At 45.5% G+C, this 23,658-nt stretch overlaps 1 protein-coding gene across 3 annotated transcripts in view; it reads left to right on the top strand.

The window, feature by feature from the left end:
* Positions 1-1,194: 1,194 nt before the first annotated feature.
* LOC126011027 (protein argonaute-1) overlaps positions 1,195-23,658 on the top strand; it is a 53,500-nt gene continuing 31,036 nt past the window's right edge. For 2 of the 3 annotated variants that reach the window (XM_049774681.1, XM_049774680.1), the window contains exons 1-8: positions 1,196-1,407; positions 7,830-8,013; positions 14,712-14,832; positions 15,603-15,784; positions 16,151-16,287; positions 16,514-16,648; positions 17,361-17,448; positions 19,904-20,051. In XM_049774681.1, the coding sequence (XP_049630638.1) occupies positions 1,383-1,407; positions 7,830-8,013; positions 14,712-14,832; positions 15,603-15,784; positions 16,151-16,287; positions 16,514-16,648; positions 17,361-17,448; positions 19,904-20,051 (1,020 nt within the window). In that variant the 5' untranslated portion in view covers positions 1,196-1,382. Of the gene's footprint in view, positions 1,408-7,829; positions 8,014-14,711; positions 14,833-15,602; positions 15,785-16,150; positions 16,288-16,513; positions 16,649-17,360; positions 17,449-19,903; positions 20,052-23,658 lie in introns of all 3 variants that reach the window. The other variant, XM_049774679.1, reaches the window with a different exon arrangement.

Genomic DNA, 23,658 nt, shown 5'->3' with positions numbered 1-23,658 from the left:
TTTCAAAACTGTGTGGGTGGTGGGGCAGTTCTCTCAAATGGGCTCAGGGGCTTGAGTCAACTCCTGGCAAGCAAGCATTTTTCAACCAACCAGGTCCGCAGCTCACTGAAGCCAAGGATGTGGTTTTGGGAGAGCCATTGGTGGTTCTGGCGTGGTGCTGGGGACTACAAGGGCTACCCTAGGGCTTATAGGGATGAGCAAGTGCTAGGGGAATGATCAGGGTCGGGTCCATGAAAGGCATGCTCCAACCTTTGAACAAACTCCACTTTGCCCAAACTCCATGGCGTCTTTTTAAAAAAAACATTTTTTTTAATGTGTGTAGGGGTGCACACCTGACTTCACTCAAGAATTACCCTTGCAGGTGCCCCAGATAACATATGGGTCTAACACATGGAAGGCAAACACCCTATCTCTCCAGTCCCACCAGGAATCTTTTATTGCCACAGGGATTGAGTTGTGGCCTGAACTGGAGAGGACAAAGTGGGGAGGTCTGTGATTTCCAGCTCCCAAAGATCGAGAGCTTCTGCCAAGGCCTGCTATCTTCTAGGGCAAGGGAGGATCTTCCTTATCTGGGTTCTCAGTGCCCAGCCTTCGACTGGGAGAGGGTGGCGACAGTGAGTCCCGTGGCGACGGGTGCAAAGAGAGCTTCGCGGAGGCCCTTCGCTTTGCATTGCAGTCGAGCGCTGGAGCGATGAGGATTCCCGGTGACAGAGGTGAGGAGTCGTCGGGGCTCGGGTGGGATGAGGCCCTTGGAAGGTTGCAGGGAGGGACTGAGATGCAGAGGGGTCTCCAGCAATGTGCACGCATCTCTGTGCACGAAACTGGAAAGCTGTGTGAAAGGTTCAGGGAGGGGGGGAAACCTGTCTGGGAGGAGGAAAAGAAAAGACACCCCTTCTGGGCTAGAGGAGGATGTGAAGTGGGGTGTCCCTTTGCCTCACTCCGCCACACTTCATTCCCCTGCGCGGTTCCGCCTGGGCCGCTGTCGAGTCCTCCCGCTGGCTGCAGGGCGCCTGCTGACCGCTAGGGGGCGCTGCCACCGAGTCCCTGCTGCCCCCGCCCCTCTCCATTGGCCTTTGTTGCCGTCGGAGCGCCCCGGCTCGACTCGTTCCCGTCCGCCCCCTGGGCCCGGCGGCCGCGCCTGCGCACTGGCGTCTGGCCGGGCGCTGCTTGCTGGGGGAGCTGCTGCTTGCTTGCTGCAGGCTTGGCGGCGGCGGCGGCGGCGACGACAACGGCGGCTGCGGGGGCGGCGGCGCTCACGGCCGGGCTTCGGGGGGAGCCGAGCCCGGCCCGACCCCAAGCAGCTAGTGTGCGGGGTGCATAGGCCCCTCACGCTTGGACTCCACTAGTCTCCGGGCCGCCTGATCTCCACACGGGTATATGGGATGGAAGCGGGACCCTCGGGAGCAGGTAAGGGGCCCCTCTAGCATCTCGGGGGGCAAGGAGGGAAATGTGGGGTGCTTGTGCATGCTCCACAATCTTGCATGAAAAAAAGGGGGCTTCCGAAGATGGGATGGACTCCTGAGTCAGGGAGAGAGAGACAGAGGGACTCTCAGGGGGATGGAGGGCCCAGTTTGGAGAGGGTTGCATGCAAATTTTTTGGGGGGTGGGTGGAAATCGTGTAAAGGGGATCCCTGAGATGGGGTTGTTTGTCCCGAGAGGGATGCATGCAATCTTCGGGGTGGAAAGTAATTTGCTACAAGGCCCGGAAGGGCTCTGGGAGACTCGGGGAGGCCTGGGGAGAGGCCCGGCAGGTGGCAGGGGGCGGGCTCCAGGTGTCCTGGAGAAGAGGGGGTCGACCCAGATGGGCCCCGAGATGCCGCATGCTAGGGCGGGGGGCTCCAGACGGGCTGGGCTGGGTTAATGTCTCTTGGGAGAAGGCGCCCGAGCTGGGCTCGCTGTGAGCTCCGCCCTAGCCGGGCCTGACGCGGCCTGCTGGGGGCGAGGGTCAGGGGGCGGTGGGTGGGGATCCAGCCTGGGATTTCCCCCCCCTTGAGTTTGGGGAGCTGGAGAAGGAGGCACTGGGGTGAGCATGCGCGGAGGTAGCAGCTGGTAAGGCCGCCCGGTGTGGTGGGGGCGTGGCTGCCTGAATTCTGTAGCCCCCTGGTGCCCCCCGTTTGGTTTGGATGCCTTCTCTCTTAAGGTTCTGCTCCCAGGGTGCAAATGGAAATGTCCTCCAATCCTCATCTTGTAGACCCTGAAATCCCTCAGTCCATATTGGCCTCGAAGTGCCTAATGCTACTGGATATAGGAAAGACATAGGTAAAGACTGTTCTGGGGGTGCAGGCCTGTGACCCTCAGAAGATATAGATAGGCCTTAGAAAAGGTGTTGGTTTCTGAAAGACCAAGGCTCTGGCCAGGTTACAAGGAAGGAGTTGTCGGCCAGGTTTGTGCTTTTCTGGCTCCATGCTAAGTAGCAATAGGATGTTTTAATCTGAGGATAATGACTTTGGACATCTGAAATGTCCCTTGTGGCAGTAGCCTAATCTTTTTATGGTTTAACACTTTTCTTGGCTGCCCGTATCTGTCCTGCACTACGTATCTTTGTCTTCACAGTCTTATCTGAGTTCCTTATCTCAGAAACTCTCTTGACCATGTCTGTAAGAACGAAGCTTGCTGTAAAGTAAACATTCCTTACCATCAAGTTATTTGGGTAATGGGGTAGTTAGAGGCATCATGCTGATGAGTTCCAAGTGATAGATAACATCTCCTTCATAGGCAATCAGGAGAAAAGGCAATAAGGTGAAATCAAGTTAGGATTAGCCAAGAAGAGTAAAGCGCTGCCCCAGAATGGGCAACGGATGACAATTCCTGCCTTGGATCTGACCCTTTGGTGGAGGGATTTGCAGTTTGTATCTGGGTGTCCTTGAGGTCATGGCTCACTAATACTTTTTTTTGTTTTGTTTTTTGTTTTTTTTGGTCACAACCAGTGGCGCTCAGGAGTTACTTCTTGCTATGTACTCAGAAATCGCTCCTGGCAGGTTTGGGGGACCATATGGGACACCAGGGATTGAACCTAGATTGGTCCTTAGTTGACCAAGAGCAAGGTAAAGGCCCCACCATTGTGTTATCACTCTGCCCCCTAATACTTCCATTTTATCTGGGGGTGGCAATAAAGCTTCCATTGAAGACATTAATTTTATTATTATTTTGGTGGAAGAAATTATCTTTATGCCAGATCTAACCTTCTGAAAGGACATAGCTTTTGTCAGTTCACTTTCAGTCATCCATTCAGTGATGTTCAGTGACTTAGTGACTACTTTCTCCCAAACAAAACAGCCCTGTAGAGGTTGGATAGGTCCTGGGGTGTGGTACAGGGAGCAGCTAACTTCAGAAAACTACTTCCTTTCTGTAGAGTCTTCTCAACATTTTGGGAACTCTTGTTTTTTAGACCTATGGGTTAGGGGAAGGTCAGAGAGGTCCAGATTGATGGCTGGGAGCTGGTACCCTTACCAGATGACTAATGATCTTATTCAGAAAAATGGTTTCTGAAATAATGCAAATTGGAAATTTTGTTGTAGGTTAGTGGGACAAATTTTGCCTTATTATAGGGGTAACTAAAATGCATTATGGAATCTTTGGCTGGTTGGTTGGTTTGGGGGCCACACCTGGCAGTGCTCAGAGCTTACTTCTGGCTCTATGCCCAGGCATTACTTTTGGCTGGCTCAAGACACCATAGAGGGTGCTGGCCGTCAAACCCAGGGTTGGTCGCATTTAAGGCAAGGGCCCTTCTCACTTTACTATCACTCCGGCTCCAATATTCTGGAATCTTTGAGTGAAGAAACTATATCTAGTTCATTCCCTTGGAAGTTGGAGGACACAGCTCACGAAACTAAGGTATTGTGGCTAATCTCACTGCATTTTTGCTGGTCTGTTCAAGTTTTTCTTAGTACTTTCTGTGTGGGGAGCTCCCTGAAGGTATAGGCAGTGCCGTTTTTTATCCTTGGAACTAGTGAATGCTTAGGTTCTGACACAGAGCACATATTTATTAATTTAATTGACATTCTATGGGTAGAATCGGTTACATATGTGGGTATTGCTAATTTTTGTGTACTTACGTGTGGACAAATTCTTTAAGGAGAGCTTGGCCTCTTAGCCTTTGCTTACCCAGCCTTGAGTTTTTCTTTTGAAAAGGCCATCTGATTCTTTGGAAGGTATGCTGGCCTTGGAACTGCTGGGAAGGGGTCTCTGAGCCAGGCCTTTCAGCTCTGTTACTTTTCCTTCTTGGTGCTGGCCGGAGATGGGGGAGGGGGAGTGTCCTTTTCAGGGCCCCTCCTTCCTGGCTTTTGTCTGCAGGGAAGGGCCCCGCCTCTTTCCCCCCAAGGCCCAAGCTTTGTCCTCTGTGCTGGGGCCCTCATCTGCATCACAAAGTGGCCGTCTGTCCCTTGTCTGGGTCTGAAGGGAAGTGTCTCCCTTTCTCAGACTAAAAGCTGGGGGGCTGGGTGGGGTAAGAGGGGGAGAGACTGTACAGCTGTAAGGCTTGGAGGGGGAATTTGATGTTAGAGATGTTCTCTTTTACTTCTACCTTCTCTAGTTAGTTGATAAAGGGGAAAGGGGGATGTCTTTCTGTTTCTCTAAGCCTCCTTGGAGTGGAGATGGCTAAGGCTAAAGGAGTTATGCCCTTATTTTTAGGGACACCTCACTTTTCTAATGAGCTACTAATTCTAGGAGGTATCTTTCTCCCAAGCTCCCCCTAACAGTTACTCAGACTGGGAGACTAAAGTGAATGAAACGTGAGAGTTTAGGGAGGGAAAGTCTATCTCTTACTAATTGCATCCTCCAAATGCTTATTTGTCTTGTGCATGGTTTATAATGGTTTCTGGGCGATTTGTAGGTATTTGTGTGCTGTGTATACTTCATGTTGTGTCTATGGATCCATTCATTCAATATCTATTTATTGAACACTTTCTGGGTACCAGGCGCTGGAGAATTTAGCAGTGACCTATGCAGAAGTCACAATCAAGGGCAGTGAAGGCTCTGACTAAAATGGCAAACTGTCTAGATCTTAGTGTGTATTTGAGTTTCTAATCTAGGAATGTGCCTGACTATATGTGTGTGCGTGTGTTTATTGCTGTGTGCATTATCTGTCACCCTTTGTGTGGGTTAGCTGTAGGGTAGGTGGTCAGGTCCCAGGAGTTAGGCTTTGACTTTGTCATGTAGCACAATCCTGAAAGCCATTCCCCCAATTCCGGGCTGCCTTTTCTAGTCTTTGGAGTGGGGCTGGGCTTGAGAGGTGGTTAGAAGTCTGAGCAGTGTAGCTCTGGGAGGCATGCTCCTCCCATGAATGGTTTTGACCTCTTCCTGACCCCCCAGCTCTAGTTATGTTTCATTCCCCCCCCCCTCCAAAAAAAAAAGAAAAACAACCCTGCAGACAGTAAAAACAGCTCTGATGATGGGACCTTTCTGGGCTGTTTTATCCCTTTCCTCCTCCCACCTGGACTAGTCCTCTTGGACAATAGCAGCATGGACAAAGACTTCTTTTAGACAGTTTCCTTTTTGTTTCCCTTTTCCCTCAAGCTAGAAAATTGTTCTAAACAGGAACAATAATCTGGTTGGTGGTAAGAAAGGAGAAAGTTGTGGAAACTGGCCCTCAAGGGCCTCTTCTAGTTTGAAGGCAAAGAAGCAGAGGAGAAATTCTTGTATTCTCTTTTATGGAACCAGTTTTAATTCCTTTTCTCCAGTGTTTTAATTGTTACACTCTGTCCCAAGTCTTTTATTGTAACCTTTGCTGCAGCCTCTAAATGTATTTTGTCTTCATTTTCTAGCATTTTTCTTCCCCAGTTGCAATTGTATCTCGTTCCTAACCTCCCAGTTGTAATCTTTTTGCCTTGTACCTAATTCCAACCTTTGCTTCTTCATTGGCAACAGTTCAAGCCCTCTGCTGTGATACACTGTTCTGAGTTCTTTATCACTTTCCTACTTTATACTTTAGCCTTTTTCTTAATTCTCAAAACTGTATTCTGTTAGCCTTTTATTTCTCCCCATCCCCATATTTTTGTTTTGTTCTTGGTGGGTGGGCAAGGCACACCTCACCTGCTGATCTTCTGAGGTTGCTACTTCTATCTCTGCACTTAGGAATTTGGGACCTGAGCACACTGTAGGGCATTTGCCTTGCATGTGACCGACCCAGGATGGAACCAGTTCAATCCCTTGCATTCCATATGGTCCTCCAGCCTGCCAGGAGAGATTTTTGAGCATAGAGCCAGATTGACCCCTCAGTGCTGCTGGGTGTGGTTTAATTCACTCCCTCCCCCAAAAGAAATTGCTCCAGTGGTGCTTGGGACTCTAGGGGATGTCAGGGGTCCAACTCAGGTCATCCACATGGAAGACAAGTGCCTACCCACTACACTATTTCTCCGACTATTTCCATAGTTTTGGAGGGAAAGTATCAAACTCAAGGAATTGAAATCAGAACCTCAAACATGTGAAACAGGCAGTGTTCCTCCTGTTTTTGTTTTTGGTGGATGCAGGTGTCTTTTTTTTTTTTTTTTTTGGTTTTTGGGCCACACCCGGCAGTGCTCAGGGGTTACTCCTGGCTGTCTGCTCAGAAATAGCTCCTGGCAGACACAGGGGACCATGTGGGACACTGGGATTCGAACCAACCACCTTTGGTCCTGGATCGGCTGCTTGCAAGGCAAACGCCGCTGCGCTATCTCTCCGGGCCAGATGCAGGTGTCTTAACCTCATCGTCATTGAAGAGTTTTGTTATTGGGGACATAGCTAGCTCCTCCACTTAACATGTTGAATGTATTTATTTGATGAATTTAAGATAGGTAATTTAAAATCATTAAGTTTAAGATAGATAACACAAGTGTGTATTTACTTGATGAATTTAAGATAGATAAAAGTGTAATTTTCTTTTCTTTTTTTTTTGTTTTGTTTTGTTTTTTGTTTTTTTGGCCACACCCGTTTGATGCTCAGGGGTTACTCCTGGCTAAGCGCTCAGACGTTGCCCCTGGCTTGGGGGGACCATATGGGACACTGGGGGATCTAACCGGGGACCTGATCCTTGGCTAACGCTTGCAAGGCAGACACCTTACCTCTAGCGCCACCTCGCTGGCCCCTAAAAGTGTAATTTTCTAACTGGAGAGAGGTTTATTTGGGAGAAAGGGATTGGGGCCACTCTTAGCAGTGCTCATGGATTCCTCCTGGTGGTGCTTTGTGGACCATGTGGGATGCTTGGGATTTGAATCCATATTAGCTGCATGTAAGGCAAGTGCCTTATCTGCTATACTACATATATATATATATATATATATATATTTTGTTTGTTTGTTTGTTTGTTTTTTTTTGTTTTTGGGTCACACCCAGCAGCACTCAGGGGTTACTCCTAGCTCTATGCTCAGAAATCGCTCCTGGTAGGCTCCGGGGACCATATGGGATGCCAGGATTCAAACCAACAACCTTCTGCATGCAAGGCAAATGCCTTACCTCCATGCTATCTCTCCAGCCCCTTGCTATACTTTCTTTATGACCCTGAAAAAAAACTTTTTTAATTGAGCTTGGGATATCTGAGCCAGTGGAGCTTTTTTTTGTTTGTTTGTTTTTGGGTCATACCTGGCAGCGCTCAGGGGCTACTCCTGGTTCTACACTCAAAAATCGGCCTAGGCAGGCTCAGGGGACCATATGGGATGCCGGGATTCGAACCACTGTCCTTCTGTATGCAAGGCAAATGCCTGACCTCCATGCTATCTCTCTGGCTCCTACCAGTAGAACTCTTAATTTGGATTGAATAGACAGCAAAAAAGGTTTCCCCAATGCTTTCCTGCTCCTATATAGAGAGGCTTTTTCCTTTACTGATCAACATAGTAAGCAGATTTTTTATATTACAGCTGCGGGCACCTACCTGCCCCCCCTGCAGCAAGTGTTCCAGGCACCTCGCCGGCCTGGCATTGGCACTGTGGGAAAACCAATCAAACTCCTGGCCAATTACTTTGAGGTGGACATCCCTAAGATTGACGTCTACCACTACGAAGTGGATATCAAGCCGGATAAGTGTCCTCGCAGAGTTAACCGGTAAGTGATGGGTGTCTTGGTCACCAAGTTCGGAAGTCCTCATTAGTGACTCTCAGAATCTTGAGAGAGGATCCTGAGAGGAAGTCAGAAAGCAACTTAACACAGAGGGTATCGCCAAGTTATGTAAATTAAAAGACAAGATTCCAGGAATAGTACATGTTGAAAAGTGTCATTACATTTATCTTTTAGATAATATTTGATATCTTTTGCCAGAGTAGTTTTAGTAGAGTTGGGCTAGTATAATCTAACTACAGTGAACTGAGTGAATACAAATTAGAAAATGGGACCGGTGAGATAGCATGGAGGGGGCCGGGCGGTGGCGCTGGAGGTAAGGTGCCTGCCTTGCCTGCGCTAGCCTAGGATGGACCGCGGTTCGATCCCCCGGCGTCCCATATGGTCCCCCAAGAAGCCAGGAGCAACTTCTGAGCGCATAGCCAGGAGTAACCCCTGAGCGTCACAGGGTGTGGCCCAAAAACCAAAAAAAAAAAAAAAAAAAAAAAGAAAGAGATAGCATGGAGGTAAGGCGTTTGCCTTCCATGTAGAGGGACGGTGGTTCGAATCCTGGCATACTATATGGTCCCCTGTGCCTGCCAGTGGCGATTTCTGAGCGTAGAGCCAGGAGTAACCCCTGAGCGTTGCCGGGTGTGACCCAAAAACAAAAAAACAAAAAACAAAACAAAAAAATTAGAGAGTGATACATCTAAGGATAGTGAGAGCAAATAACATTTTTTATATAAAAGGTAAAGTTTGGGGATTTTATACAAGGACTTTTCAGAAGAGAAAAGGAATATATTGGACAGAAAGGATTTTAGAGACAAGTATGGTACTTAACAAACACCAGGTGTGGCCCAAAGACCACATTTGCAAAAAAATTTTTTTTTTTTTTTTTTTTTGTGGTTTTTGGGTCACACCCGGCAGTGCTCAGGGGTTATTCCTGGCTCCAGGCTCAGAAATTGCTCCTGGCAGGCACGGGAGACCATATGGGGCGCCGGGATTCAAACCGATGACCTACTGCATGAAAGGCAAATGCCTTACCTCCATGCTATCTCTCCGGCCCCCACAAAATATATTTGTTGAATGAGTTGAACAGTTAAATATGGAGGATCCAGAGAGATCGTTGGGCACTTGCCTTGAATGCAACTGACCCAAGATAGATTTCTGGCAACTCACACATTTTCCCTAAGTCATCAGGAGTAATCTCTGAGCTGCAGAGCCAAGAGTGAGCCCTGAATATAGCCAGATGTTGCCAAAAAACAAACAAATGAAAAAGAATGGGTATGCTCATAGTGGAGTTGAATTGTACAGAATACAGATGAGAGGACTGTATAGAATGTCCATGCTAAAGCAGAAGTGGTTGGATTAATCTTTGAGAGTAGAAGCAGTGTTTGTTAAAAAAAAAAGTACTATTATTATTGTAAACTAATTAAAAAATCTAAAAAGAATAGCAGTGAAGACATGAAGAAAAATCTCCTGTTAACTCTGATACCTTTCCCCATAATTCTCATGGTTATCTTTCTTGCTCCAGGTTTTTGTTTTTGTTTTTGGGTTACATCTGGTGTGCTCAGGGTTACTTCTGGCTCTGCGCTCAGAAATCACTCCTGGCAGGCACGGGAGGCCATATAGAATGCCAGGATTCGGGATTCGAACCACCATCCATTCTGGTGTGCCAGGCAAACACCCTCCTGCTGTGCTATCTCTCCAGTACCTGTTTGTATTTGGGCCACACATGGCAATGCTCAAGGCTTACTCCTGACTCTGCACTAAGGAATTACTCCCGGTGGCATTCCTTGTGGGGGAATATATAAAATGCTGAGGATTAAATAGGTTGGCTATATGGAAGGCAATTGGTCTTCCTACATTATCACTCTGGCCCCATATGTATATAAGAATATATGTCTAAAGCACATTTTATTAAATGCACAAGGAATAAAATTGTGTGTACCTTGCACATTATTGCAACTTGTCACTAATTTATTTAGAAAATAATATTTTGTTTTTGTTTTCGTTTTTTGAGACACACCCAGCAGTGCTCAGGGATTACTCCTGGCTCTCTGCTCAGAAATTGCTCTTGGCAGGCACGGGGGACCATATGGGATGCTGGGATTCAAACCACCCTTGGTCCAGGGTCAGCTGTTTGCAAGGCAAATGCCCTACCGCTGTGCTATATTTCCGGCCCCTAGAAAATAATATTATTATTTATGGATATTACATACATAGTTGCTCATTCTTCTACATAGTTCCAAAAGTTGTTAATTGAATAAATGTAATATTTATAAACTTGTTTTTTTACATATATATATATGTTTGTCACTTGCGAGGCAAATGCCCTATCACTGTGTTATCACTCCAGCCCCTGTAATTATATATTTTATAAACTTGTTAAGTATGAAATTGTTCTACAGGACTGGAGAGATGGTACAGTGGGTAAGGCACTTGCCTTGCTTACATTTGAACAGAGTTCGATTCCCAGCAGCACATATGATGAGCATCATCAGAAGAGATCCATGAGCAGAGCCAGGAGTAAGCCCCGACCACTGACAGATGTGACTCAAAAACAAGCAAACAAAACATTTTTCGTTACAAATCGAAACTATACTAAATATTATTAAATGTAGATATAATTTTGCAGTTAAATTGTGTTTATCATAGAGTGGAATTGCTGGCACAATACTTCAAAATCCTATTAGTGTCTGGAAAGATAGTATAGTGGGTATGCTATTTGCCTTGAACATGGCCAAACTGCTCAATCACCAGCACTGTCTATGTATGGCCCCCAGTTCTTCCAGAAATGATTCCTGAGTAAAGAGCCAGGAGTCAGTCCTGGCACAGTCATGGTCCACTAAGTACTGAGCATCTTTAGGGAAAAAAAAACAATGTAAATACTTTGAAATATTGCCTTTTTTTTTGAAGTAAGTCATGCCAACCTATATTCTCATCAGTAGGGTATAGAATGCCTTTCCTCCGTATCTACTAGAGTGATGTTTTGGATTTTTTTTTTAAAATCTTGGGGGTTTGTTTTGTTTTGGTTTTGGTTTGTTTATTTGTTTGTTTGGGTTATACCCACCTATACTCAGGGTTTACCTTACTTCTGACTATACTCAGGGATCACTCCCAGTGATCCCTTATGGAATCTTATGGGGTTCTGGGGAACCAAACTCAGATCAGCTGCTGTCCCTATCTTTGGTATTTAATAAATAAAAGAATGTATATTAAGAGGTTGGAAAGATAGTACAGTGAGTAGGGTAGTTGTTTTGCTCATGGCTGACACAGGTTCAATCTCTAGCATCCCCTATGGTCTCCTTAGCACTGCCAGAAGTAAATCTTGAATGCAGGATTTTATTTTTTGTTTGTTTGTTTTTGTTGTTCTTTTTTTTTATCTTTTGGAATACTCCTGGTGGTGCTCAGGGATCATTCCTGGCAGACCTGGGTGATCATATATGCCAGAGATTAAACCCAGATTGCCTGCATGCAAGGCAAGTGCCCTACTCGTCCTATCACTCTTGCCCTGTGTTCTACTGTTTTCAAGTTATTCAATGTCACTTATGATAGCAGAGGGGTCATTCTGGAAGTAAATATAGTGAAGAGGGGGGCTGGATAGATAGCTCAGTGGTAGGGTGTTTGCCTTGCAAGCAGCCTATCCAGGAGGGACAATGGTTCTAATCCCATCATCCTTATGGTCTCCTGTGCCTGCCAGGAGCAACCCCTGAGCACTGCCAGGTGTGACACAAAAACCAAAAACAACAACAAAGAATATATAGTGAAGAGGGCTTCACATAGTCTATATATGGTGCTTGGGATCAAAACTGGGTCCACTGTGTTCAAAACAAGCGCCTTACCTTTACTGTCTCTTTGCTCCTTACATAGTTCTAGTTCTGTACTTAGGGCTTATTTCTGGCAGGGCTTGGGGTATACCATATGCTGTGTTAGGGATTGAACCTGGGTTGGCTGCATGCAAGATAAAGAGCCTTATCTGCTCTACTGTTTCTCTGAGATAACCCTCACACGTCTTGCGAGAGGTGAAAACGATCCAGGGACAAGGAAAGAATTTCTTAGCAGCATTGATCCTTAGTGGGATTCAGACTATATATTTACAGGTACTATCAGTATACATTTTTAGTTGTTTTATCAATATTTAAAAGGCTTGGTTTAGAAGGAAAAGAGGTTGTTGAAATTTTTGGAGGATCAAGGGACATTGTAATTTTAGAGAAGAGGAGAGGTTAAGATTTCAAACTGATGGAGAGATGAGTTTTGTTTGCTTTTGGGTCATGGTTGGTGACACTTGGTTTACTACTGGCTATGTGCTCAGAAATTGCTCCTGATTTGGGGTACCATATGGGATGCTGGGAATCAAAACCAGGTTTGTTGGGCCCGGAGAGATAGCACAGCGGTGTTTGCCTTGCAAGTAGCCGAACCAGGACCAAAGGTGGTTGGTTCGGTGTCCCATATGGTCCCCTGTGCCTGCCAGGAGCTATTTCTGAGCAGACAGCCAGGAGTAACCCCTGAGCGCTGCTGGGTGTGGCCCAAAAACCAAAAAAACAAAAAAACAAACAAAAAAAAAAAAACAAAAAAAACAAAACCAGGTTTGTCCTGAGTCAGCCAAGTGTAACGCAAACCACTGTGCTATCTCTTTGGCCTGAGATGAGGTTTATTTCCCATAGTTTATCCTACTTCAATTTAGATTCTTTCCCATCTGTCATTTTTGTTTACGATTTTGGGTATTGATGTAGCATGGATTCTGTTCCTTTCTCTGGGAAGATCCGGAGATGAAGCCCTTCTTCCTTCAGCCTCCTTCTGCTCAGAAAACATTCATATCTACTCTTTTATGTTCTTTTAGAGCCTTGTTGATAGGAGAACAAGGGCATCACCGGGGTATGTTGGGCTTTGATTTATATATACTGAATCTGAATCTTATTTTTATTTTTTTTTATTTTTTTTTATTTTTTATTTTTGGTTTTTGGGTCACACCTGGCAGTGCTCAGGGGTTATTCCTGGCTCCAGGCTCAGAAATTGCTCCTGGCAGGCACAGGGGACCATATGGGGCGCCGGGATTCGAACCGATGACCTCCTGCATGAAAGGCAAACGCCTTACCTCCATGCTATCTCTCCGGCCCCTATTATTTTTAACTATTGGGTCACACTGCCAGTACTTAGAGTTTACCCCTGGTTCTGTGCTCAGGAGTTATTCCTGGCAGGCTCAGGACCAGATACAGTGCTGGAGATTGAACCTTGGTTGTCTATGTGCAAGCCAAGTGCCCTAGCTACTATACTGTCTCTCTGAACCCTGAAGTTGCATTTAATTTACTTGTATTTTTGTCTCTTTTTTTTTTTTTTTTTTTTTTTGTTTTTGGGCCACACCGGTGACGCTCAGGGGTTACTCCTGGCTATGCGCTCAGAAGTCGCTCCTGGCTTGGGGGACCATATGGGATGCCGGGGGATCGAACTGCGGTCCGTCCTAGGCTAGCGCAGGCAAGGCAGGCACCTTACCTCTAGTGCCACCGCCCGGCCCCTATTTTTGTCTCTTTTTTTTTCTCTTGTTTTGGTTTTTGGGTCATACTCGACAGCGCTCAGGGGTTACTCCTGGCTCTATGCTCAGAAATTGCTCCAGGCAGGCTCGGGGGACCATATGGGATGCTGGAATTTGAACCACCATCCTTCTGCATGCAAGGCAAATGCCCTACCTCCAGGCTATCTCTTCAGCCCCTTACTTGTATTTTTGTGTTTTGGGCCATTTCCTATTCCAAATAGATTAAATTTAATGTAATCCTAAAGAACTTCCTGCTGGGTGAAATGGTGCTCAAGCCTTATTCCTGGCTTTATACTCAGGTAAATTACCCCAGGTAAATTCAGGGAACCATATGGGATATCCAGGAACAAACCTGGTCTGAATAAGTGTAAGTCAAGCAGCTTACCTACTGTGCTATCTTTAGCCCCAGTATCTGCATTTTGTATATATTTTTTCAATGAATGAGAGGTATTGCCATCAAATAGATGAGATTATATGGTACTGGAGTGGGGGTACAATGGTTAGGTTGTTTGCTTTGTATGTGGCTGACTTGGGTTTAATCCCTGATACCTTATATGGTACCCTGATTTCCATTAGGAGTAATTCCTGAGCACAAAGCCAGGAATAAACTCTTAGTACTATTTGTTTTTTTTTTTTTTTTTTTTTTTTTTTTTATTTTGGGGTCATACCTGGAAGCACTCAGGGGTTACTCCTGGTTCTATGCTCAGAAATCACTCCTGGCAGGCTCAGGGCATCATATGGGATGCCAGGATTTGAACCACCATCCTTGTGCATGCAAGACAAACACCCTATCTCCATGCTATCTTTCCAGCCCAGCCCTGAGTACTATTGTATCTTATCCGAAAACCAAATAAATAAGGGGGATTATAATAGGTGTTCAGAGAGATTGTAGTTGATTGATCATTTTCTGGACTTTGGAATACCTCCATAAATTTGAAGTGGTAGGGGCCAGAGCTGTGGTGTAAGCTGTAAGGCCTTGCCCGCGCTAGCCTAGGATGAACTGTGGTTCGATCCCCCAGCATCCCATATGGTCCCCCAAGCCAGGATCGATTTCTGAGTGCATAGCCAGGATAACCCCTGAGTGTCACTGGTGTGGCCCAAAAACAAAAACAAAAACAAAAAAAATTGAAGTGGTAGTCTCTCAGCTTCCACAGACCTCTCCTATCCCCTACAGGGAAGTGGTGGAATACATGGTTCAGCATTTCAAGCCTCAGATCTTTGGTGATCGCAAGCCCGTATATGATGGAAAGAAGAATATCTACACTGTTACAGCACTGCCTATTGGAAATGAGCGGGTGAGTTTGGGATTTAGGCATATCCCGAGATATAGCAGTCTGGGATTTTTGATTGAGTTTATGTAGGCCAATCTGGAGTCTAAAAGTTAGTTCTTTTGTTCTGAAAAGTTTTTTTTTAGGGGGTTGGTTGGGCTAATCACTAGTGCTCAGGAGTTAATCCAAACTATGTGCTTAGGAATCACTCCTGGCAGGCATGGGGGGATCATATTGGATGCTAGAAATTAAACCTGGGTTGGCCAAGGTTTGCAAGGCAAACACTACCCACTGTACTATTACTCCGACCCATAAGAAAGTCTTTTAGAATGAGGGATGGGTAGGTTTTAAGATTTATTTAGCTTCTAAGTCTTTGCTTCTTCCAAATGGACAGGAAAGACTTAAAGTAGACCTAGAGAACTTCCTACTAGGTGAACTTTAGTGGGACAGAGCATTGAACCAAGGTGACTGGAGACTAAAAGGTAGATTTATTCATTAGTTTTGAGGGTGATGAGAGTCTTCCACTGGTGGTAGCGGCTTAAGCACTGTACCCTGTAGTTCCCTGGAAGCTGTGTGGAATTTCAGATTGAATTGGAGTCTTGCCATGCTAGGCATTGGTCTGGCCCTTTGAGCTATGTCCCTAGCCCTGGATGTACTCAAGTCTTTGTTTATAGTGCCTACATATGTAAGGAGCAGATTGTTGGCAAAGCCATCAGATAGGGAATAATTAGGGCAGAGTAAGAGTTGTTGGGTTGTGGAAAATATTGCTAGTTTTTCATCTTATCTCTTTTCTGAAGGTTGACTTTGAGGTGACTATCCCTGGGGAAGGGAAGGATCGAATCTTCAAGGTGTCCATCAAGTGGCTAGCCATTGTGAGTTGGCGAATGCTGCATGAGGCCCTGGTCAGTGGCCAGATCCCTGTTCCCTTGGAGTCTGTGCAAGCCCTGGATGTGGCCATGAGGCACCTGGCATCCATGAGGTACTGGATATAGTTAGTATCTGGGCTACTAGTGGTGGCAGAACTGCTATGGTGGGAGGAGGGGAATAAGCACATGTTCATCAGTAAAAACATCTTTGATACTTTAAGATATGTCAGGCAAATGTGCATATAATATACATTTAGATGGTTGAAAGTCTTGACCCTGACCCTTTTAGATGTCTCTGTCCCAGCAGGGCAGAGAAAGGTAGAGACTTGCACAAGGTCATTCACACAACTAGTCAAAAATCAGAGCTGGAATTAAGCCCTGGTGTCCTGCCTTCCAGGCCAGGGCTCCTCCGTGCCCAGGATGCCTCACAGGGTGGGGGCCTGTGCCCGAGGGACCAGTTCTCTGCCTGTCCCTGCCAGGTACACCCCTGTGGGCCGCTCCTTCTTCTCACCGCCTGAGGGCTACTACCACCCGCTGGGGGGTGGGCGCGAGGTCTGGTTCGGCTTTCACCAGTCTGTGCGCCCTGCCATGTGGAAGATGATGCTCAACATTGACGGTGAGTAGGGAGAGCTGTGGAGCCAGGGGCACCCTGATTCCAGTGACCATACCCTCAGCCTTATCCCTCCCAGCTAGCTCTGCAACCACAGTCCTAGTCTAATCCCAGCCCTGGGACCTGTCTCCCATCCCCAAACCCTATAAGGAAGAGGGTGTGAAAGAGCAGTGCCTTTGTTTATTCTGGAAGGCAGAACCCTGTCTGATTTCTCCTTACCCTGTCCCCACAGTCTCAGCCACTGCCTTCTATAAGGCACAGCCAGTGATTGAATTCATGTGTGAGGTGCTGGACATCAGGAACATAGATGAGCAGCCCAAACCCCTCACTGACTCTCAGCGTGTGCGTTTCACCAAGGAGATCAAGGGTGAGGATTGGGGAGTGTGGAGAACAGAAGTAGTTCTTTTGGGTGGGCTGGGTTGGGAGGGAATTTTATTTATTTATTTTTTTTTGGTTTTTGGTTTTTGGGCCACATCTGGCAATGCTCAGGGGTTACTCCTGGCTGTCTGCTCAGAAATAGCTCCTGGCAGGCATGGGGGACCATATGGGACACCGGGATTCGAACCAACCACCTTTGGTCCTGGATCGACTGCTTGCAAGGCAAACGCCGCTGTGCTATCTCTTTGGGCCCGGGAGGGAATTTCTAATGTTGCTTTGGGAATTGCTCCTGGTAGTGCTTGGGGAATCATGTGAAGCTAGAGATTGAACTTCTGCCTCTCACATACAGAGCAAGCTCTTTGTTTTTGTTTTTGGTTTTTGGTTTTTGGGTCATACCTAGCAGTGCTCAGGAGTTACTCCTGGCTCAATGCTCAGAAATTGCTCCTGGCAGGCACAGGGGAACATATGGGATGCCGGGATTTGAACCAATGACCTTCTGCATGAAAGGCAATGCCTTAACTCCATGCTCTCTCTCCTGCCTCCAGAGCAAGCTCTTTGGTTCATGAAGTTTCTCCCTGTCAGGTGTTAACTTTCTTTATCCTTCAGAGGAAATTCTTTCGGGTTATGTTCAGTGTTCAGGGGAGAGGCCAAGCAGGGCAGGTAAGTGATGCATTCCAACCCTGCCACACACTGTTTCCCAGGTTTGAAGGTGGAAGTGACCCACTGTGGGCAGATGAAGAGGAAATACCGAGTGTGTAATGTCACCCGCCGCCCTGCTAGCCATCAAACGTAAGTTGACGGATATTAAGTCATCTCAAAGGGCTTATATTTCAACACGTTCCCTGCACCACTACCTCGCACCAACCTCTTCTTTCCTCACCCCCATTCTTGCCCTGAAAATGAGACTTTAATCACCCTATGCTTGAAGATGAATCTCTGAGGGAATTGAAAATTCCTCCTCTGGCCATCCCAGATTGATTGATACTGTACCATCTTACCTTCTTTATTTTCTTTCTTTCTTTTTTTGGCCACACCTGGCGGTGCTCAGGGGTTACTCCTGGCTCTGCACTCAGAAGTCACTCCTGGCAGGCTCAGGGGACCATATGGGATGCTGGGGATTGAACCCAGGTCTGTCCCAGGTTGGCCGGGTGCAAGGCAAACACCTATCTATGGCTGTGCCATTACTCTGGCCCCTATCTTATCTTCTTGATCTCTTACCTGTACCTCTTGGGCTTTTATTCTAGAGCAGGCATGTTCCTGGACTCCTGTTTCAGCTTTGTAATGTTAAAATCTTTCTCAATTTACTCTTCCTCTTGAAAAGGAAAGCTGGGCTTTCCTGGGATAACTGTCACCAATTATATCCATCTTCTATCTATCTATCTATCTATCTATCTATCTATCTATCTATCTATCTATCTATCTATCTATCTATCTATCTATCATCTATCTATCTATCTATCTATCTATCTATCTATCTATCTATCTATCTATCTATCTATCTATCTATCTATCTATCTATCTATCTATCATCTATCTATCTATCATCTATCTATCTATCTATCTATCTATCTATCTATCTATCTATCTATCTATCTATCTATCTATCTATCTATCTATCTATCTATTTATTGTTGGTCACACCCAGCAGCGCTCAGGGGTTACTCCTGGCTCTACGCTCAGAAATCGCTCTTGGCAGGCTCAAGGGACCATATGGTATGCTGGGATTTGAACCACCATCCTTCTGCATGCAGGGCAAATGTCCTACCTCCATGTAATCTCTCCAGTCCCCATCTTCTCTTTTTTTTTTGGTTTTTCGGGCCACACCCGTTTGATGCTCAGGGGTTACTCCTGGCTAAGCGCTCAGAAATTGCCCCTGGCTTGGGGGGACCATATGGGACGCCCGGGGATGGAACCGTGGTCCTTCCTTGGCTAGCACTTGTAAGGCAGACACCTTACCTCTAGCGCCACCTCGCCGGCCCCAAAGAAATTTCACTCTTCTTTTGTTTTTGTTTTTGGGTCACACCCGGCAGCACTCAGGGGTTACTCCTGGCTCTACGCTCAGAAATCGCCCCCAGTAGGCACAGGGGACTATATGGGATGCCAAGATTGGAACCACTGACCTTTAGCATGAAAGGCAAATGCCTTACCTCCATGCTATCTCTCCGGCCCCCATCTTCTCTATTTTTTTTGTTTTTGTTTTGCTTTTGTTTTTTTGTTTTTGGATCACACCCGGCGGTGCTCAGGGGTTACTCCTGGCTGTCTGCTCAGAAATAGCTCCTGGCAGGCACGGGGGACCATATGGGACACCGGGATTTGAACCAACCACCTTAGGTTCTGGATCGGCTGCTTGCAAGGCAAACGCCGATGTGCTATCTCTCCGGGCCCCACCTTCTCTATTTTTAATAGGTGCTAGTCCTGTGATGATATGCTAGTTGGCCTAAAATGGGCTAGTGGTTTTCAGAAACCCCAGGACTGTACCTGGTTGTACTTTGACCAGTGAGGGTATAATATTGTGCTATAGATTGAACTCAGGGCCACACACTTACTAGGCATGTGCTCTTTGACTTTTGTCTACTCTGTCCATCTTTTCTTTTTCTTCAGATTGTAGTGGACCATGGGACTCTACTATGTGTCACGCTTTTAGATTTAACATGACAAATAGAGAGGAGTCAAGTTTGGTCCTGAGTTAGCTGTTTTGTTTTGTTTTTTGGAGGAGGGGCCACACCCAGTGGCACTCAGGGGTTACTCTCTGGCTATCTGCTCAGAAGTCACTTCTGGCAGGCACGGGGCACCAAAAGGGATGCTGGGATTCGAAACACCATCCTTTTGCATACAAGGCAAATGCCCTACCTTCATGCTATCTCTCTGGCCCCTTGAGTTAGCTGTTAAGTCTTCTGTCTTTTTCTTTTTTTTTTTTTTGGTTTTTGGGCCACACCCGGTAACACTCAGGGGTTACTCCTGGCTATGTGCTCAGAAGTTGCTCCTGGCTTGGGGGACCATATGGGACACCGGGGGATCGAACCGCAGTCCGTCCAAGGCTAGCGCAGGCAAGGCAGGCACCTTACCTTTAGCGCCACCGCCCGGCCCCTCTGTCTTTTTCTTGGATCAATGTGTTGCCTGCTTTCCCTTGAGTGTTAGTGCTCAAAGAGACCAAATCGGGAAGTTGGAATTTCCAATGTTTGTAGGTCTTGAGAGGTAGAATTGAATACTAGGTCATGACACTACCTTTCCTTACTTCAAACAGGTTTCCCTTGCAGCTGGAGAGTGGACAAACCGTGGAGTGCACAGTAGCACAGTACTTCAAGCAGAAATACAACCTTCAGCTCAAGTATCCCCACTTGCCCTGCCTGCAAGTTGGTCAGGAACAAAAGCATACCTACCTACCCCTAGAGGTGAGGTTACCAAGGAATGATTGGGCCAGGGAATAGTTATTGTACCTTCAGACTGATATTCTAAGGTTGTTATCTCTTTCTCTCTCTCTGTCTCTCTCTCACATTATTTAAGGGGGGCATGGGGGATCAGATGTGGTACCAGGGATTGAACTCAGGTTGGTTGTGTGTAAGGCAAACACCCTACCCACTGTATTATCACTTTCACCCCTAAGATCTGTTACATCATTTCAAGTCTCTTATCCTTATTTTGAATTTTGAAAGATTGACATCCTGATAGGTATGAGGTAATTTTGTGAAATGTAGGCCTGATACATATCTGCTAAGTATTTTTCATACATTCTTTCCATATACACATACATCCATACTTGATGCATTATCTGTTTAATAATTAGCTTCAGGGCTGAGATTTCAAATACACTCATGTCCTTTTAATTTTGTTTCTTTGCTCTTTGGAACTAGGGATACTAAAAGAAATAGAGCTGTAGGACTACTGTATTTTACAGAAAACATAATATTTAAAAGTTTTAGCCCTAAGGTTTGCTGTATTTTATGCTAAAGTATGTCTTTTAAGTCCTTTAATGAAAAAAAGAACACTAATGCTATTTTATTGTAAAATACAAATGCAGAATCATGATGAGGTTACACAATAGCCAAATGGTTTGGTATACACTAGCCAAAATGTCTAAATAGAAACTCCTGTTGCCTGCTTTATTGTCTAGTTCAATACTCCTCAGACTGTGGTCAGTGGTCAGTAGAATAGCAGCACTGCCATTAACAAGGCACTGCTTGAAATACAGAATCCCAAATTCTACCCAGATCAACAGAATCCAGATGGACTTAGAACATTGAAGTTGGGGGATTATCTACCAAGTTTAGATTTTATGTACTTTATTTTAGCAGTGGGGGTCAGGATACCTAGGATTAAAACCTAAACCATTGGTTAGCACCTGGAATTTAAGAACTAACTAGGGGGAATTAATCTGAACCCCAAATCTAAGAACTCTTTTTTTTTTCTGGTTTTGGGTCACATGCGGTATCGCTCAGGGGTTCCTCCTGGCTCTACGCTCAGAAATCGCTCCTGGCAGGCTTGGGGGACCATATGGGATGCCAGGATTCAAACCACCTTCCTTCTGTATACAAGGCAAACACCCTACCTTCATGCTATCTCTCCAGCCCCTCTCTTCTTGTTTTTTGGTTTTTGGGCCACACCTGGTGGTTCTCAGAAATTACTCCTGGAAGGCTCAAGGATCCACATGGGATGCCGGGAATCGAACCTAGGTCTGTGCCAGATCAGCCAAGTGCACATCTTGTGCTATCTTTCTGCCCGCACCCCATACCTAAGAACTCTTAATTAATGACTGATCATGAAAGAAAATGGAATGAAGTCATTATGTTCTCTGAGGTATAAACAGAAGTCTTTCAGGGGTCCTCAAACTTTTTAAACAGGGGGCTAGTTCACTGTCCTTCAGACTGTTGGAAGGCCAGATTATAGTAAAAACAAAAATTATGAACAAATTTCTATGCACACTGCATATATCTTATTTAGAAGTGAAGAAACAAAATGGGAATAAATACAATATGTGGCCCGCGGGCCGTAGTTTGAAGACCCCTGCTTAGATAATCTCAGCTAAGATAGATTTTAGGTAGTCACTTCTATAAACTTAGATTTATTAGCTAACTTCTACTTATTGGTTTTCAAAATGATTTATATAATGATTTTTATCTTTATTTTCACTGTTGTTTATTTAACAAATATTTACTGAGCTCCTGCTATTGTATTTTTTTTTTTTCTTTTTGAAGTCACAGCGACATGCTTAGGGCTTATTTCTGGCTCTGTTCAGAGATCACCCCTAGTGGGCTTGGAGGGCAGATCAAACCTGGGTCAGCTGCATGCAAGACCAAGAGCCTGTACTATCTCTTTAGTTTTGTGTCATACTTTTTTAGCTGCCAGAAATGCAGAGTTTAACAAGATAGACAAGGTCTCTGTTGTCATGGAATTTAGAAACAGGAGGTATATTATATATGATAAGAATAAGGTAGTTTTGGGCCCAGAGAGATAGCACTGCGGTGTTTGCCTTGCAAGCAGCCGATCCAGGACCTAAGGTGGTTGGTTTGAATCCCGGTGTCCCATATGGTCCCCCGTGCCTGCCAGAAGCTATTTCTGAGCAGAGAGCCAGGAGTAACCCCTGAGCACCGTTGGGTGTGGCCCAAAAACCAAAAACCAAAAAAAAAAAAAAAAAAAGAATAAGGTAGTTTCAATGGCGGTGGTCGAAGAATAATAAAACAAGTTAAGGGGATAAAAGTAAGGTTGGAAGGTATGGATAGCTCCTTTAGTTATTGTGGCTAAGGAAAACTTATTTTAGGAAACATTTGAGCTGAGTTCCTAAATTATGAGATAGAACCAACCTGTAATAACCTGAAGGAAAGCAATAATAGCAAATCCAAAAGCTCATATAAAAACTGCATATAAGGGACCAGAGAGATAGCATGGAGGTAAGGCGTTTGCCTTTCATGCAGGAGGTCATCGGTTCGAATCCCGGCGGCCCATATGGTCCCCTGTGCCTGCCAGGAGCAATTTCTGAACCTGGAGCCAGAAATAACCCCTGAGTACTGCCAGGTGTGACCCAAAAACCACAAAAACAAAAACAAAAACAAAAAACATGCATATAAATAACTATCATTAATATTAGGTCCAGGAAGTTAGCTCAAAGGACTGGAATTCATGCTTTGTTGTTGCTGTTTTTCTTCTTGTTTGTTACTTCACCCAGGGGTGCTTAAGGTGTTCTCTTGGCTCTGCCCTTAGGGATTACTACTGGCAGAGCTCAGGACCACATCAGGTACTGTGGATCAAACTTGGGTTAGCCATGTGCAAGACAAGTGCTCTATCCACTTTACTATTGTGGAGCTCATGCTTTGCATATGGGAGACTCAGATTCAATCTCTGGCACTGCATGGTTCACTAAGCACTGACTGATAGGAGCACCCAGCCCCTAAGCACCAAGCTAAGAGTGACTCTCTAGTACTGTTGGGTGTGCTCCCAAAAGTATATCAAACCAAAATAAATCAAAGTTATTATAATTATTATAATATAACATATTATAATACAATTATTATAATTAGGGACTCTCCTTATTCTGTGCCCAGGGGGGATACTCTTTGGAGTGCTCAGGGGACCCTGTGTGGTGCTAGGGATCAAACCAGGGTCAGCTGACTGCAAGGCTGGAGGCTTAGCCCCTATCTTTCCAGCCCACCATTGACCATTTTAATTTTTCTTATTATGTTTCTTTATATTCCACACATTCTGTATTTGTTCCTCTCACTCTGACTTTTTCATTCACCATTTATTCCCTTCAAGGAACTTGAATCCCTTTGAAAGGTAGAAGTCTCTAATAGTTGGCATGAAGTATGTGGGAGGGGATGTGAAGGAGGGAAGTAAATGGAGATGATCTTGGTTTGGGGCCACACACAGTAATGCTCAGGGTCTACTCTTGGCTCTCTACTCTTGGGTGGGTTGGAACCTTCTGAAGCTGAGATCATACCAGGCCTCCTTCATTAATCTCAAAAGAAAGTTCAACCATTGCACGATTTATTTTATTTCTGTTTTTGT

Source organism: Suncus etruscus, chromosome 6 (genome assembly GCF_024139225.1).
Source record: "Suncus etruscus isolate mSunEtr1 chromosome 6, mSunEtr1.pri.cur, whole genome shotgun sequence".
Classification (NCBI taxonomy): domain Eukaryota; kingdom Metazoa; phylum Chordata; class Mammalia; order Eulipotyphla; family Soricidae; genus Suncus; species Suncus etruscus.
Note: the sequence above shows the minus strand (reverse complement) of the source record. Positions and strands in the feature narration are given on the sequence as shown.